This window comes from Vipera berus (assembly GCF_964194415.1).
Source record: "Vipera berus genome assembly, chromosome: 1".
Classification (NCBI taxonomy): domain Eukaryota; kingdom Metazoa; phylum Chordata; class Lepidosauria; order Squamata; family Viperidae; genus Vipera; species Vipera berus.
Genome location: NC_138202.1, coordinates 215,747,558 through 215,765,494, shown reverse-complemented (window position 1 = coordinate 215,765,494; position 17,937 = coordinate 215,747,558). Strand labels below are relative to the sequence as shown.

The window sequence follows — 17,937 nt, the reverse complement described above, 5'->3', positions numbered from 1 at the left end:
TTTCTTATCAGCAAATGAAGAAGATAGGAAGTGGCATCTCCTCCAGGCACAGGATACATGCTGCAGTTTTCAGAGGGAGGCCCAGAATACAGAGATGGTGTCAGGATCAGGAAGGTATTTATTCAGCCTTGCCAGTTGGATGTTCAATGTGGATCTGCTTGCATTTTTCTCTTGCTCCTCTTTGCTTCTTTGACATAGCTTAAGCTGTAGAATATTCTAACTTTAAGGTTAATGGAAAAAGATAGGGCAGGAGAGGGCAACTGCAACAAAATCCACTTGAATACAAATCATGGAAAGTCTTGCACAGATATGTAAATGCTGTGATTCAAAACAAGTTTAAATCATTGTTTTATAATTATTTCTAAATATACACCTGTCCAATTTGAATTGTATTTAGAAGACGGTGTTTTGTTCTGAATTTTCTAAATATAGTTCAATCTATAAAGTTCAATTTGGCTTTGTTTAATTTTATGCAAGCATGCAGACATGCCAAATACTGAACAGACTGAATAAAGTCTTGAGGTTGCAGCATGTGACTGGTACTTAAATAGCTAAATGGCAATTGGACCTGGTTAGTAAACTTCTAGAAAACGGGGGAGGGGGGTCAGCTTGGGAAGTTGTGGGGGGGGGAAGGAAACAATAGCACCCTAATTCAGTATGTCTTGCAAGAAAACTAACTGGATATATTACATATTAAAGTTACTTGGAATCAAGCTCAACTTCAGAACCTGTGCCATTTAAAATAAATAAATAGTTGATAACTGTTAGGTACTTCTTCCTTCAGCTTTCTCCAACTAAGATTGATTGCATATCTACTTAAATTACTAGAAATTGTTTCTAAATCTGCATATATAGATATAAATTAACATATGGATATTTCATTTCTCTCTGCCTAGCCTGCAGTTTTGGATGCATGTAACCTTCAGCAATAAACCAATCCAGTTGTAGCACCACTTAATGCTCTGGTACTCTCTATCCTTTTCTGGAACCCATTTTTTTTAATCCAGCAGTGATGCATCAAAAGGCAGCAATAAGGGGATTTTGTGAAAGGCCCTAATAGCACATGCCTGCCACAGAAACAATAAACCCAACAAGTAGAGGACAAAAGGGAGAACTCAGTAGAATCCAGCCATACAAAACAATAGGAATGTGGTAGACAGTTCACTAAACTGAGCTAACATGTTCTAATCCTTTAAATATACTTCATTTTCTCTGCATGAGTTTTCTCTTTTCTCCTTTTCTCTTCTGCCCACCACTCCAAAACTTGATAACTTTTTTCATCATAATGAAATGGGAAGCAAACACCGAAGATGCTCTGGAGGCAGAAATCCTAAGAGGAAGAGAATGCGAGATGTGCAGCTTTATGAGTAAATCAGCAAAATAAAGTTACTCAAGAAAAGCAAATGTGACCCAAATTGCATACTAATCTTTTGCTATGTCAAAAGAATATGAGGGTTATTTATGATAATTGAAATCTATGAAAATATTATTGATCTTTGTGGATTGAGGGGCAAGTCTATTTATCTTATTGCTTTACGTTTATATGCAATTTATCTGGCATCCTCAGGAGAAAGACAGTTGCAGTGGCACAGAATAATACACACCAGGTTTTTTATTATATTTCATATTTTTTCTGGATTTTTATTGTTTTTGGGTACTTCACCAAGAGACAAAACCCATTTAATATAATATGAAATGCACATCAAATCATATCAAAATAAGCACCAAGGTAGAAAAGGGAAAGAAAAAAAAATCAGCCTAAAAAGTAATTAGGAGAGCTTCTTCTATGTGGAGTTCTAGAGTCACAGAGCTATCTGTCAAAAGTAACTGTCTAGGCAGATGCATTTCAGTGTAAAGTCAATCATTTTCACCGTCTGCATTAATAGGAAACCATTTCAACTTTTAAAATGCCTATTGTGGAAAACTTAGAAAGAAGCATTTTGACATTTATTTATATTAATGCTGGAATTTGTAGTGAGTTAAACCTTCCTCTATTACCAAATTCCATGAGATGTGCTTGCGGATGGGCCTAGGGCAGGGGTAGGCAACCTTGGTTCTTTTATGACTTGTGGACTTCAATTCCCAGAATTCCTAAGCCAGCCATGCTGAGGGGAAAGGGAGAGGTTTCCAAGCTGAGCCTTGCTGGCTCAGGAATGCTGGGAGTTGAAGTCCACGAGTCATAAAAGAGCCAAGGTTGCCTACCCCTGGCCTAGGCAGTAAGTATCTATTTAAAAGACCTATTTAAAAGACTCAAGCCCTCCCATCACATATTTCCATAGCCTATTCCTTTTCAGGTTCTCCACTTATCACCTTCCAAAACTGGGAGCAACTTCAAAATGGAGCACTCATTTAGGAGAGTGCTAGTTAACATTGTTGTCATATGGTACAGAAGCAGGAGACAGAGAGTGGGAGATTCTCTAGATGAACAGTTCATCCCCAAACTTCTAAAATATGAGTGTTAGAATTTAATTGGATTCTGTCCGAGACATTTTTCCCTTTGCCTGACATCTATCTTGGGGGACTGCTGGGATGACTGCTACATATGCCAACCAGTCAGCATTTGTCATTAGAAATTCTGCTTCCCCCTAAGCACACAGGCCCTGAACTGACAAAACTCCCTTTCGGCTTCACTTGAGAAAAATAATATCCCTTGCTAGCATGTTCCTATCCTCCCATGATTCATGTATTTATCTACAGTAAACTCAACACAAGCTCTTTATGAGCTAGTTCATCAAATTAAAGAATAGCAGGACTTCCTGGAGAGCAGAAATGAAATCTGGAGGGCTTAGGAAGATATGGGCAAATCAGAACTAAGGATTTTACTCAAGTGGATTTTATATTAATATGATGTAGCGATTAATATTCTGGCCTAGAAATGAGGAGACTCTGAAATCATCCCACCCTAGGCATGAAAGCCAGTTGGGTGCCCTTGGGCCAGTCACTCTCTCTCAGCCCAGCCCACCTCACAGGGTTGTTGTGAGGAAAACAGGAGGAGGAAGGTCTATTAAGTATGCTCACTGCCCTGAGTTTCATATAAAGTAATAAAGGCAGGATAAAAATTAAATATCTTCTCTGTCCACCAATTGGGCAACAAACTTGTTTTTCTGTTTTAAGCCTTTGAAAGCTAGATGATCAGCTGGAGGAAGGAGCTAACCTTTGGGCAGCTGTTCTCCAGGAAGAGTAAAGAATGAGGAAACAACAATGCCCTAATAACATAAAAGGTTCACAACAAAAGAAACAAAAGATGTATTGAAACACTGGAATGTTCAGGAAAGGTTACATACAAGGAAAATTGAGTTTCCTGGCATAGACAATGGGGGAAAACATTGGGTACAAGTTTGAAATAATTTGCTTGACAGGTATATTGGAATCATAGTTTAGAGAGTATGAAAAAGCTCTTTATTCTGGATTTATTTTTTGCAATCCTTTTCTACTTTTGCATGTTCTTCAGTGTTGTCAGACAGCTATTAAGGCTAGAAGTTATCCATAAGGGGTGTTATTAAACAAATCGTTAAATTTTGCTTGGAAAGCAAGAAATGGAAGGAAACTAGATCTTATTAATGGTCTTATGAAGATATCAGGTGACTGCTTATCAATCTTGATTAATTATCATTGGGATTGGTTGTTGCCTAGCATAGATCTAGATCATCACTGTCTCTGTTCTTGTTATTCAGTTACTAGAACTGAAAGTACTTTCCCTCAAAGATTTTCTTTATATGTTGTTGAACAAAATGTGTCAATTTACTTTATGTGTTCTCAGTTTGAAGCTTCAGTGTAAAAGCTTTAAAATAGTAAAATAAAATGGCATCCTTTAATGTTTCTAAAACATAATTTTTTAGACTAAATCTTTTTAATATATTCAAAATTCATTGGTGATCAGCTGAAATAAATGAATATTAGGCTTTTTCATTCCAAATCCAGTTAAAAAAAGGAAAAAACAAACAAACCAGGAGGCAATAACAAGCCACTTCGATGATATTGTAAACAAAATATGCACATGAAGTTGCCAAAGTCAAGGTTGACTCAAAGGTTCACTAAGTTCATTACCTGAAGTGATAATGAAAACAGTCATAATGTTATTTTTAAGCTAATTTTTAAGTATTTTATTTACATATTCAGTTTGTTTTAGAAGAAATAGATGGGGCAACTACAATCTGAAGAATATTGGCTCAGCTCATAAAAATGAGGAAGTGCAGCATTAAAAACACACCTGCACTTGACTTATGTATGTAGAAGAATAATTCTAAAACAGATTCTATATCAATATTCCAGATAGTTTGAAATAGTAGGCCACTGTTTCTCTTGTTTCAAATAAAGAATTAGCTATTGTCTTTGTAAAAATACAAATTAGGCATTCAACTGCAAATCTGATAAAGGGTACATTTCTTTACCTAATAGAATGATGATATATTTGATTATTGTATTGTACCTGGGTTACTCTATGTTGAGCAATATTAGATTGCTTAAAATAATCCAGTGAACCTGTCAACAGAGATTTGTAGCTAGTTCTTACTGATGCAAAGTTGACATCATCTGCTTTATTTAGACTATGCCCTGATTTGATTTGATTTGAAACATAGATTGAAGATTGGAAGAAGGTGGAGCTCAACCTGAATTTGCAATTCAAGATTTGAGAACAAAGGGAATTGATCTGAGCTTCTTCAAAGTTATAATGGTATCGAAATATCTTTAAATGCTGCATGGGGTGAACATAGGAGGAACGGAAGATTCATTAGAAGACATGTTGCTGTTGGTATCAGCTGGATGTCTTCAAGAGTTTCTCCTCTTTTGAGGCAGAAATAAGAGAAGAGGGCAGCACAGAAAACTGCCTAAGATGCACTGACTTAGAGTAGTAAATATCTTATCCCCAGAGCTGTTTAAAACTCAGTTCTTTTCCACTTGCTCTTTTGGACTTCTAAACTTGACACAATACTGCAGAATTATTACTGATTTGTCCTTGTGGACTGTTTGTTTTTGGGGGGATACCAGTAAGATTGGCACAGTTACCTGAGAAGTTCCCCACTCAGGAGCTACCATGTTTTCCCAAAAATAAAATCCATCCCAAAAATAAGCCATAGCCTGATTTTTTGGGGGTGGACCTAATATAAGCCCTACCGCAAAAATAACCCGGGGGAGTGGATCTTTCCAAACGCCCCATAGATGCCCAAATACTTTTCGCCCGGATGGAGAAATGATGGAAATATATATATAACACAGTAGTATTCCATCGAGTTAATTGGGGTACCAGGCTGGGAAGGATTGACCTCTTCAGGGCTGGATTTGGAAGAATGTCTCCTGAAGCGACTTTATTGTGTGATGTAGCTTTGCTGCTTCTGCTTCTTAGTATGTGGTGTGACTGGAGCATTTGCATAACTAATTGGCAAGCTCTCCTGGGGGGAGTCATTCATAGGTGAGTGGCAATGAACTTATTCTGAATGTAAGTTAGCAGAGGCAGCAAAAGCAAGCAAGCATGGTGAGATGCATAGCTATTTGTAGCCTTCAGACTTAAAAGAGTAAATGTTGAGCTTGCACCTGTGTATCCAACTGCCCATTCATTGTTAAGAGCAAGTATTAGATCGACTGGGCTTCAGCCCATGCACAGAGCACTGAGAATTTTGCTGCTTCCAGTTGAGTGCTCAAAGTAGTCAAGCGTCAATGGGACTATCTGTTATTGTTGTTCATAGTACTATCAGTTAAAGTAGTATTTATTATATTAGTTTCATATAATAAACATTTGGGGGTCAATGATCTGAAACTTCATGAGGGGGTTGAGGAGCTGAAGAGTTTGGGAACCTCTGCACTAGAAAAAAAGACCCAAAGCTCCTGAGTAGCTGAGCAAATGAGGGAAGGGCAGGGAGTTTAATGAGCTGATAACATTCATTGGCCATCAAAAACTTATGTCACATTCCTCAGCCCAATGGGAGTGGCCTTGAAACGTTATATAAACTCTATAACTGCCAAAGCACTAAATGTCATGTCAGAGAACCTTATGACACTTTAAAAGACTTCAGACTGCTTTGAATCCACCTGATTCCCTACTTTGTTGATTCTTTTTCATCTGATGGATGCTTCTTTGCAGATTCCTATTATAGAACACAGATTATGTGTTATCAAACTCTAATGGAACATGTATTATTATGTATTATTTTTATGAGTGATTGTATACTGCTCCATTCATCTAAGGGGCTTCCTAAACAACAGATTTAGATATCTTAAAAATGATTTAAGAACGAATCCTTGACTTCTGGCATTTTTGGAAGTTTCCATTTTTGCAGATTGTCAGCAATCTGAACATCACAGCAGTCAGATTATTTCCCCCAAATACGGATATGCATGCACTCTCCAATCAGTTATGGTGTCGATTGGATTGAGATTTGGAGCATGGAGGTTCTATGTGTTAGTGAAGGATCAGGTGTCCCACCTCAGTATTTTACTATGGAAAAGGACACTTTTGCAGAATATTTCTCACAAATTCTCCCCTATTCTTATAGTGATCACTATCCTACTGCCATATCCAATGTCCAACAACATTGGTTCTCTTTGCATCTCTGACAGCATGGAACAGATAAAATGGTAACCAAAATTTATACATTTGATTTTTATCCCACCTTTATTATTGTTTAAAAATAACTCAAGGTGGTGAACCTAATACTTCCCTCTCCTATTTTCCCCACAACAACTATCTTGTGAGGTGGGCTGGGCTGAGTGTGTGACTGGCCCAGCTGACTTTCATGCCTCAGGTGGGACTAGAACTCACTGTATCCTAATTTCTAGCCAAATGTCTTAACCACTAGATCAAACTGGCTCTGTTGATGCTGTTATTGCTTGATCTCAATGTTACTGCTACTGACAGGCTCGAGAAACTGCTGGAGAATTCTGGCAAAGTGGTCCTGTGCTTTCTTTACCTACCAATAGGATAAAAACAAGGCATTTGTGCATAGCTCTATTAAACAGCTAAACCGCTCTCCTGCTGTAAGGTTTCTCAAATGAGGAGTCACAATTCCATCTCAAATTGACATCTCTCAGGATTATTTAGAAGATGGCTATGAGATCTATCTTGTAGATTCTGTAAAAACCCTCATATACACTCTATTCAATATTGCCTAGTATTTCATATTCTTCTTTTTCCTAAAAGCATTTCTAAGAGCTAGGGCAAGGGTCCCCAAACCCCCCAGGCTGCGGCCCAGTAATGGGCTGTGAACCGTTCAGAACCAGGCTGCAGAAGAGATAGGTGAGCGTCCATGCGTGTGCTCATTTGTATGAGTGGTGGGCACACATGCCCACTTGTGCAAATGGAGCTTTTGAGTGCACTTGCCCACCACTTGCACTAAGCCATCCCCTGTCCATCTTCCCCTCTCTCCCCCCCGCCGGCCGATCTGCAAAGCTGAAAAGGTTGGGGAACTCTGAGCTAGGGGATTTCAGAATATTTTTATTCTTATTTGGACATTTAACAATTATTGGTAGTTTTTTTTAATCCATCTTCTTTACCAGTGTGTCAGTCAGGCCATCCATTTTTGCACTTGGGTTTGAAATGGTTCTTTGGGCCAAAATGAAAAGCAGAAAAGAACTGTAGTTTCCTTCCTTCTTTCTGGGGCATATTTCTCTCGAAGGAACTATGAATCTTGCTCCAAATCTAGCAGGTAGGTGTGGCTGACTTTCCTAGCTGGTTTTCCCTCAACTGACCCTTATTATTCAGGGTCAAGGCAAAGTGGAGCTTCTGGCAGATTCCAACAAGCGTGGCAGCAAAGCCAAGATTGCTGACATTTCAAAATCAGTGCATGAGAACATTTCAGCTGTGGCAAGAACACACCCAAACAAACAGGTTTTGCTTGTAGGTGAGAAAGGTGAGGCAATAATTGTCCAGAAAATAGTCAATGTAGCCTTGCTAAAAGGTTTCAAGAAATGTGATTATTAGGCTATACGTGTGTGTTTGAATATGATTTAAAGATTTGGCAATGTTTCACAAGCTTGTTCAATCTATTATAAAGCTAATTAAGGAGGCATCTGTTTAAAGTTTGGCCTTGACCATTTAGTCCTTTCATAGGTTGTATTAATAGATAGTGCTGATCTTTCTAAATGTTCCCAGTCTCCACCATAACAATACAGATTTGATGTTTGCATGTCTTCTGAGTGAAAGCTGAGGCCAAAATAAAACAAATCCTGTTTACCCACAGCGAACTTTAAACTTTTGTTCAAAAGCAGAAATTCAATCTGTCTGCTATTATGGGAGGGGCATAAACATGGCATGAGTATACCAGCTTTTGATGGAGAATGGTGACAAGAATCTTGAGTAAACACTAGAAATAATTTTGCCATGACCTCTTTGGTTCTAATGTTTAGACTGTAGATTAGTTAAAACTGGTTTTATAAGGAACTGTTTAGAGATAGATAATCCAAAACAAATTCAGCATGAAAAACAAATCATATGAACAAATAGACTATTTTTCATTTCTGTTTAAAGAAATCTGAAATGAAAGCTAACACTACAAGCTATCAAACTGATGATTCAACAAAAATATGAAATCTTTTCTCCCTATTATTTATCTGTTTTGTCCAATAGACAACTCTTTACAATAACACTGAGAAGAGGGCAATGTTTTTTACAGAATTGTATTGCTTTGGGACAGGACTGCTGCAGGTTGCTGTCCTCATCTACTGAACTTTTTTTGGAGGAAGCAAAGAAAGGAATCTACACATTATAACAAGAAACAGTGCTGCCGCATTGAAAATCTGGGGAAAATATCCTGCAGTTCATGAAAACTCACATAGTTCACATAGGCAACAAACTGCCTTGATGACTGAGACATATGTTTGGAAGGGCTTAAACTGGGAGTTTGTGGACCTCACAAATTGCTGGAAGGAAGGAAGGAAGATTTAATATTTGGATAAATGAATATGTTACAAATATGGAGCTGGAGCGAGAATTCCTATTTGGTCAATGCAAGCCCCTTTGAATGTAGCTCCATTGAGAACAATTACATAAAAGAGGAGAGAAGATACTGAATCTTCTCCTTTCCCTGGAGTCTCAGGCCCTCTTCTTTTGCAATTCTCCAGACCTGTAATCAGGAGATTAGAGGCAGAAAAGATAACATTCACTTCCTCTCCTGTGCAGAGGTCACAAGAAAACATTCAAAGGATTTTAAAAAAATATGCCTGTGACTTTCTAACTGCAGGATTCTTCTCCCAGATCCTGCCCATTCTGAACTTCAAGAAAGAAGCAGCATCATGTCTTCCTGCACCTTCATTCTTATTTGGCCACTTCAACAACCTTTCAACCTGAAATAAAGAAACAAGCAAGTTGGAGCATAGTGCAGTTTGCTTGTAGTCATTCAGTTATATTGCTAAGCCATTATGACTTTGATTGTTAATCAATGTGGAATGCGTAATCTGTATATGTGAGATTGGGTTAATGATAAGAAAATCAACCCTAGCGCTAACTTTAACCCTATTTTCCTGCTGGCTGAGTTTAGTCATTGATACTTTTCCAGAGCAGTAGTTGATGAGGGTGTTCACTGAAAGAGATACTACTGGATGGGTTGCAAAAGGTGATCACATGAACTTGGGACACAGCAACGATCATAAGTATTTACCAGTTGCCAAGCATCTGGATTTTGATCACATGATCATGAGGATGCTTCAAAAGTCGTAACTGTGAAAAATGGTCATGTGTCAGTTTTTTTCAGTATCATTGTAACTTTGAACAGTCACTAAATGAACTATTATCAGGAAAGTGCCAAGAATTTGCCCACATGGAAGCAATCCAACCCTGATCCTACAGCCAGTTGTAGGAAAATACATTGCTACTCTACTCTATGTGGAAAGAGTTTGGCTTATGCTTGGGGTATTTTAGGCTTATCTCAAGTTCTAATTAAGTATACCATATTGCTCTTACAGTCTGTAAAATCTAAAGTATTTTTCTCCAAAATGTTCATGTACCTGGAATACTTACCGTAGGACTACCCATACACCAAAGTATTTTTAAATATGAGAATCAAGAGATGCTGTGTAGGCAGACTTGAACTATGACTTAGATGTGCAATCCAATCTGTATCTGCTCTGAAGTTGGTCCAGTCCAATTCAATGGGATTTATTCCTGGGCAAAACCATATAGGATTATAGCATTAGTATAGAGAGAAGCCAGCACAATCCCAGTTCGAATGGATCTCCTTCTGAATCCATGTGTAATGGTATGTGAGAAAGGCCTCGGCCAGGGTTCCCCAACCCCCAGTCTGTGGACAAGTACAGGGTCACGGCATGCCAGCAACGATCCGCACAAACAAGCAAAGCCCCATCCGCGGGATGCGGAGCACACAAAATCGCACATCCTCCGGTCCACGAAAAAACCTCTCTCCACGGAAGCGGTTCCTGGTGCCCCAAAGGGGGACTCTGGCCTAGGGAAAAGTTAGATAAGAGAGAGCATAGCCTGCAGCTGCATAATGGATGGAGAAAGAGGCTCAGAATGGATCCTCCCTAGCTTCTCAGGCTCTAAAGGAGTCTGCAGGAGATTTGTATTTTCAGACTTGGAAGATTCTGTTAATGTAGCCTTATAGTAAAATAGAATTAGCTCATCTGATCATGTTTCTGTCTGGTCTACCTGGGAAGGCTGACACATATCCTAAAAGGCTGGATGTAGGTAGATTAGTATACTATAGCAATATATAAGCAATGAACCACAAAAGGTTTATTTTTCCCATTTTGAGGTTCCCATCAAAGCACAGCAATAATTCAGAGGAGCAAATTGCTTCTAACTATGCTTTCTTGGGTTACAAGAGTCTTCTTTTTAACCAACAATTCACGAATGCTACATATTGGAACTACTGCTGCAGCTGGAAAGGCAAGTAAACATTTGTTTTGTGGCTGGGAAGAGAAAGAAGTCACACAAACCACAATGCAAACCCAATGGCTAATCTGACTACTAAGCAGCTTATTTTTGTTCAGGAGCTGACAAGGGTACACCTTGAACCACTCTGACATTGAAATGCAGTCTATTTATTTGGCAGGTCCTTGCATTGTCAGGCTGCTGAGAATGAACTGATGCTTGTGTTCTGAAGTTAATTAAAACAGTAATCTAAATGAAGCAAGTTCCTGATGAGATGCCAGCTGTAGACAAAGGCATTCCTATCCACGGATACAGCAGGAGAAAGCAAGCGACATGCAAAACTAATTACAAAACGAGGCAATGTAGCGTCTCTGGTCCTGAAAGCACTGCAGTGTGGAAGAACAACACAAGCTCGTTCTGTGGACATGTGACAGAGGCAGAAGAGTAGGCATTCAGCTACTGCTTGCATTGCGATGGTATAACACTCCGAGTGGACTTTCCTCTGTGCTCATTTTCATTCATTTCAAGAAATCCTTCATTTAGGCTCAAGCCCCATCCCTTTCAAATTACAGCTCTCAACTAGTCATTAAACTGGGGGGGCTGTCTTGGCTCTAAAAAGCTGGCTGGGGAATTCTGGGATTTGAAGTCCAAAGTCTTAAAAGTTCTCAAGGTTGGACACCACTGCTCTAAAAGGAAAGCAATACTTATGAGGGATAATGACTATGCCAATCTTTCCCTCCAGATGTGACAGTGCCTACTGGTCAGTTAAAGCCTGCCTCTAGAATGCTATTCTATGGCACAGAATATCCAGAGTTTCAACAAGTATCAGAAGATAAGAGAAAAAAGAGAAACATTTTAGGAAACCCTTTTGGATCTTTCAGGTGCTTGAGGTGGAGCATTTATTTGACCCACCACCTTGTTGGAAGTTCATACAAGTTCACACAAGTTTGCCACAGAGTAATCCGTCCATGACTACTGAATTGCACAGAATGTTCTCTGCCTTAGCTAACTTCTATATTAAAATTCATTTTTATATAACTAAAATGGAAAGTCAGCACACTGTAAACCAAAAGCGACCTTCTGGCATGTGTATTTCCAAAAATCTTCCCCCCCCAAAATGAGGGTGGCTATAGCCAGTAGTTTGGCTAGACTAGAGGCATCCCCATCTCTTCCTAAAAAAGGAAAAGGATAATATATAGCATCAGTTGAGAAGAAAATGACAGGGAGCATTAGTGCTTATAACTGATTATGTCCCCCATTATGAATGGGCAGCATCCCCATCAATCTTTTGTGAAAGAGCTACACAATGTTCTCAAAACCCCAGATCCAAAAAGTCAAGAACCCTTTCCTCGGCTTTACTTACATACGTACTTAAAACCCAGGTCTCTTCCCTGGTCAAGTGATTATCTTCCTGGGCAGCAGCAAATTGTCCAGTTTGGTCTAGTGGTTATGTCCCCAGGCTAGAAACCAGGTGACTGTGAATTCTAGTTTCACCTTTGCCATGAAAGCCAGGTGGGTGACTTTGGACCAGTCACTCTCTCTCAGCCTAGCCAGCCTCACAAGGTTGTTCTGGAGAAAACAGAGGGAATATTTTTGCTATCTTTGACTTACCACTCTTTTACTGCATCCAAAATAGATCTAACATACCAATATTCCTCCTCCCCCTCCTTCTCAGGCTTTTGGCCTGTGGTGGCGAACCTATGGCATGCATGCCACGGGTGGCACGCAGAGCCCTCTCTGTGGGCACGCACACCATCGCCCCAGTCCTAGACCTTCAGTTGGGTTTTATAAAACCTTTTCGCTTTAGGCCTCCGCCACCGTGTGCAAAAAAAAAAAAAGGTTCAATCAATCAATTTCAACTCGCAGGGAAAAAAAAAGATCTCACAAAGTTAGAATTGATTGATTGAACTTTTTAGTCCCACCCAGTGTCCCATCACCACCACAGCCACGCCGACGCAACTGGCCATGCCCACCCAATGGGCGACACCCACCCAATGGGCCACGCCCACCCGGCACCCAACAATACATAAGTGGGTTTTGGGTTGCAGTTTGGGCACTCAGTCTCTAAAAGGTTTGCCATCACTAGTTTAGGCTCTCTTAAAGTATGTGCCCTATCATTTAACAATAGACACTCCCATAAATACATTTCAAGGCAGGATTTGAAGCAAAAGTGGGCCTGGATGGGTAATACAACCATAAAGGCTCACCATTTATTTCAATAGAGATAAGTCATATGGTTAGGACGCTGAGCTTGTCGATCAGGTCGGCAGTTTGGCAGGTCGAATCCCGAGTGCCGCGTAACAGAGTGAGCGCCTGTTACTCGTCCCAGCTTCTGCCAACCTAGCAGTTCGAAAGCACGTAAAAATGCAAGTAGAAAAATAGGGACCACTACGGTGGGAAGGTAACAGCATTCCGTGCGCCTTTGGCGTCTAGTCATGCTGGCCACATGACGACGGAGATGTCCTCGGACAAACGCTGGCTCTTCGGCTTTGAAACGGAGATGAGCACCGGCCCCTAGAGTCGGAAACGACTAGCACGCATGTGCGGGGGAACCTTTACCTATAAGTCATATGCATTAAAAAGCAGTCTCAATAGTAGGGCTCCAAGTTGAACGAAATGAAAAAAAGCCAGCATTTGTATCTTGATCTTATAGAGACAGATCACTAAAAATTACCTGAAGAAAGTTCACAATATTACACAGGAATTGATGCCAGTAATAACAGCAATTGGCTACAAAATGAATCCTGCGGTGGAGTAAACATCACCAAGACCAACTCAGCTAAGCTTGTGTAGGGGTTAAGGAGAATACTGAAAACTCCCCACATTTGAAAGAAATAATGGGATTTATCATTGTTGAAGGTTGCTCCCTCATAAAATATTTTCAATCCTGAACTCTGCAAATTGGCAAACATGCTATTGGTTATTTTATATTTCTTCATTTTGTCTAGTTATGGTCCATTTCCTATATTCTTTTAACCTACTTTATTCACTAGCCTTTGACCCTTGATGTTTATAGTTCTTAATGGATTTTGGTTCCCTATCTTCCCTTTTCTCTTCTCTTGCTGCCTACTGTTTTTCAGAGCTATTTAATTTGCACATTTTACTCATTACTGCCTAGTAATAATATTGTTATTATTAGCTTTAGAGTGACTTCCTTGCTTTGTTCTGCTCTGTCACACCGTATGCATTTTGGTCCAACTCTTCTATCGGTCTTTTATAAAGGATCATTAATAACTGATTTTAACTTAGCTGATTATGTATGGAGGTATGCTCTACAAATTGAGAATAAAACTAGTCTATGCCATCCTTAGAGATGGAAGAGGACATTCAGACTACTGGGTTCATTTCCCTGCTTGGTGCAGAAATCCAAATTAAGGAAGGGTTTCCTGTATATCCAGCTTATGCTTAAAGACATCCAGAGAAAAAGAGCCCACCACTTCCAAAACAACTCTTTTATCCCCTGCTGACAATCATTCCTGCAAAATCCCCTCCTTCTCAGGATAACTGGGAAGGCAGCGCAGTTTGGTATCTGTGGCAACTGAGATTATAACTCCCCAACCTCTGATAGTTGTATTTACTGCTTTTGTTCAGAACATGCCATAAAGCCTTCCCCTTCCATTCACACCCACACCCGCAAACCACATAAATGGGTACTCATTTAAGCGTAATGGGCACATTCTCGAGAAATACACAAAGATTTCCTTCGTGATTCCGAATTGTGTGGGTTTTTTTTTCTCCCTCCCTTTGCAAACCAAGTTGAGTTTACGTGTAATCGGGAACTCTGGGTAACGTTGAAAGAAAAGCTGGACTCTTAAATCTAAGCGCGGTTTGGAAGCCTAGGAAGATCCTTATGGACAAATAACAATGGGCGAATTAAGTGCTATTAATGGCACGGTTATGCGTTACCTGGTGGGATACCGGCTGGGGGCGGGGATTAGCTCTGGGCTTCCCTTCCTACGGCGGCTGCTTACCACAAGCGGAGCCGCCACCTCAAACACCGCCAAGGGAGCCGGGCAGGAGAAGCAGAGGAAGCCGGTCGGGGTCTCGCCGCCGCAGGGAGAGAGCAGACGGCGGGCGTCTGGAATCCCACCCTTGGAGTTCCCGTGATTGACACCCCAGAGAATGGCTCGAGCTTTCCAAGCGCAGAGCCGTGCAGCCAATGAGCGCGACCGGGGGGCGGGCCTTGGCGTCAGGAGTATCTGTTACTTTAGACTCGCCGGTGCTGTCGAGGGGGAGCCCAGAGCTGAGTCGGACCGCGCAGGTGAAGGGCGCGAGCGGGAGCTCAGATACTCGGGGGGCCGGGGTCGCCAGCGCTTGGACGGCGGCGGCGGCGGCGGCGGGTCCTGCTGAGGGGCACCTGGCTCCACTCCTCGGCCTCAGCGGCAGCAGCAGCAGCAGCCCCCCCCCTCCCCATGGCGACCAAAGGACTTTAAAGGAGTTCGGGGGCTTGGTCGGCATCTGGGCGATTCCGGGTACGCAGCTGTGGTCGACATGCTCGTTCCCACCTTGCATCCGTCGCGTCTAGTGCTCGGTTTCTGGGAAGGCCGCCGGCGGGACGGGTTTTTTGCTTGGCGGGATTTCTTCGGGCCAGGAGTTAAAAGACAAGGCAGAGCGAGGACCGAGGCGTGCACGAGAAGCCGAAGAGCGGCGACTTGGAATCGGCCGACTTCTCCGCGAGAAGTGGCCGCCGCCGTCGCCGCTTTGGAGAAGGAACGGGAGACGCGGGGAACGACAACTGGAGACAAAGCGAAGGGCGGGAGGAATCCACTCGCTGGGACATCTCAACACCGAGCCCGGATGCGGCTTTGATTCTTTGGGGAGGGAAGAGCTTTGGGGTGCCGTCCCAAACAGCGACCTCGCCGCCGCCGCCGCTCTTTTTCCTTTGTGCACCGCTAGGTCTCCTAGGAGAGGCGGCAGCAGATCGGGGGGGGGGGGTTGTTGGCAAACAGGGCAGCCCAGGGTTTCTCGCAACCTCTGGCGACCAGGAACCAGCCCCTGCCCGTCCTAAAGGTAGTGTCGAGCGAAAGGGTGGGCGTGTTAGGGGGAAAAACAAAAAGCAAGAAAAATCGGCCGGCGACAGTTTTCTCTTCCTTGGCCAAGATGGGGCGCTGAGAACCCGCTTGCGCCCCTTTTCGTGTCGGGTGCGTGTTCATTGTTATGTTCGAACCCCCCCCAGGTCCTCATTGGCGTTAATCTCCCGCTCTTCTCTCCCGTTTGCTTGTCCCTCAGATCCGGCGATTCCTGCTCTCGCCGCGCCCTGTCATTGATGGGAAATCAACTGGATCGCATCACTCACCTGAGTTACAGCGAGCTGCCGACCGGGGACCCCTCGGGGATCGAGAAAGACGAGCTGCGCGTCGGAGTGGCATACTTCTTCTCCGACGAGGAGGAGGATCTGGACGAGCGCGGGCAGCCGGACAAGTACTGCGTGAAGGGGTCGAGCAGCCCGGCCCAAGAGTCCCCCACCCGCCACCACCCGCCGCAGCTTGTGCTGAGCGAGACCCAGTTCTCCGCCTTCCGCGGCCAGGAATGCATCTTCTCCAAGGTGAGCGGGGACTCCCAGACTGGCGATTTGAGCGTCTATCCGGCGTCAGCCCTGCCGGCTCTGTGCAAGCCGGGAGACTTGCTGGAGCTGCTCTACCTGGGTCCGTCCGACCACCCTCCGCCGCCCCCGCAGTGGGCAGTCTACGTGGGCAACGCTCAGATCATCCACTTGCACCAGGGCCAGATTCGGCAGGACAGCTTGTACGAGGCGGCGGCCACCGGCAACGTGGGCCGGGTGGTGAGTAGCTGGTACCGCTTCCGCCCCCTAGTGGCCGAGCTGGTAGTGCAGAACGCCTGCAGCCACTTGGGCTTAAAGAGCCACGAGATTTGCTGGACGAACTCGGAGAGCTTCGCCGCTTGGTGCCGCTTCGGCAAACGGGAGTTCAAAGCCGGCGGCGAGCTCCAACCGGCCTCGGGCTCTCAGCCTCAGCAGCAATACTATCTCAAGATCCACCTGGCAGACAACAAGGGCCACACGGTGCGGTTCCAAAGCTTGGAGGACCTCATTAGAGAGAAGCGCAGGATCGATGCCAGCGGTAAACTGAGGGTGATCCAAGAGCTGGCGATCGTGGATGGCAAAGAATAAAAAGCGGAGCCGGCGCGACCGGGGGGGGGGAAGGGAGAAGGGTGACCAGCCGTGGCCAGATCGGCAAGCACCACCCGTCCTCCCCGCAGACTCGCTCCGCCGCCTGGTTGCTCGGCTTCTTCCGCCTTTCCTCCTCCGGTCTTTTCCCATGGAGGGAAAACCAAACGAAACCAGCGGCTGCCCTTCCCTTGGCCTCGGCCAGAGGTTGGTTCGCCTTCCACGAACAGGGATCGTCGTCACCACCGTGAGCCCGACGACCCGGAGGGTGGGGTGGGGCCAGCCACGCCATGAACAAAGTCTGTGGACAAAGTCGCTCGGGGCTATCCGTGTTCATTATACTTCCCATCCTGCTTAAATAAAAATGTTTTGAGAAAAAATTACACCACCACCCCCCTTTAAAAAAAGAAAAAAGCAAACGTTCCTGGCTTTAATTCCTAAGAACGAGGGCTGATTTTTTTTTATTTGTTAAGGGACTGAGGTTAGGGCGGGTTTTGTGTATGTGTGTGTTTTTTTGAGTTCTGCCTGTTCTGAGTATGCAAGAACTTTTGATGGGTTGTTGATGGGGAAGGGGGGGGCAACCTGGTGCCCTCCTGATATTTTGGCCGCAGTTGACCTTGATGCTTTCGAAGTCCACTACCTCCAGAGGGAATGCAATTACTTCTTTACAGCATGGCAATTTTATGGGATGAAAAATCTCGTAGAATTACTCACCAGGGTTTTTCTAAAATCTGTTTCCTAAAAGGCTCGTTTATCAGGTTCCAGAGTGTTAGACTGATATAAACAATGCAGTAGAATTGTGAGGGGAAAAAATGGCCATCTGATGCACTTATCTGGGCTTGTTTTCTGAGTAAGCATGCAAAGGGTTTCACAATACAGTGTCAGTCCTGGGTCTAACTTTATGCAGCTGTTGCCACCAGGACAATTGCAGTCCCAGGGAGTTACAGTCTTAAATCTGTTCAGGTGGCATTAGGTTGTGAAAGGCTGTGCT

At 43.2% G+C, this 17,937-nt stretch overlaps 1 protein-coding gene and 1 long non-coding RNA gene across 2 annotated transcripts; one reads left to right on the top strand and one right to left on the bottom strand.

Annotated features, from left to right (window-relative positions):
- Positions 1–8,290: 8,290 nt before the first annotated feature.
- Positions 8,291–14,900, bottom strand: LOC308667904. The gene is made up of 3 exons (XR_014026419.1): positions 14,726–14,900; positions 9,950–10,093; positions 8,291–9,276 (listed from the first exon to the last, which is right to left on the bottom strand). It is a non-coding gene; the product is annotated as an uncharacterized lncRNA (long non-coding RNA).
- A 151-nt stretch (positions 14,901–15,051) lies between these two features.
- On the top strand, positions 15,052–17,338 carry LRATD1 (LRAT domain containing 1). Its single transcript, XM_081314463.1, has 2 exons — positions 15,052–15,291; positions 16,049–17,338. The coding sequence occupies exon 2, from the start codon at positions 16,086–16,088 to the stop codon at positions 16,947–16,949; it is 864 nt and encodes a 287-aa protein (XP_081170589.1). The 5' UTR covers positions 15,052–15,291; positions 16,049–16,085; the 3' UTR covers positions 16,950–17,338.
- Positions 17,339–17,937: the final 599 nt, after the last annotated feature.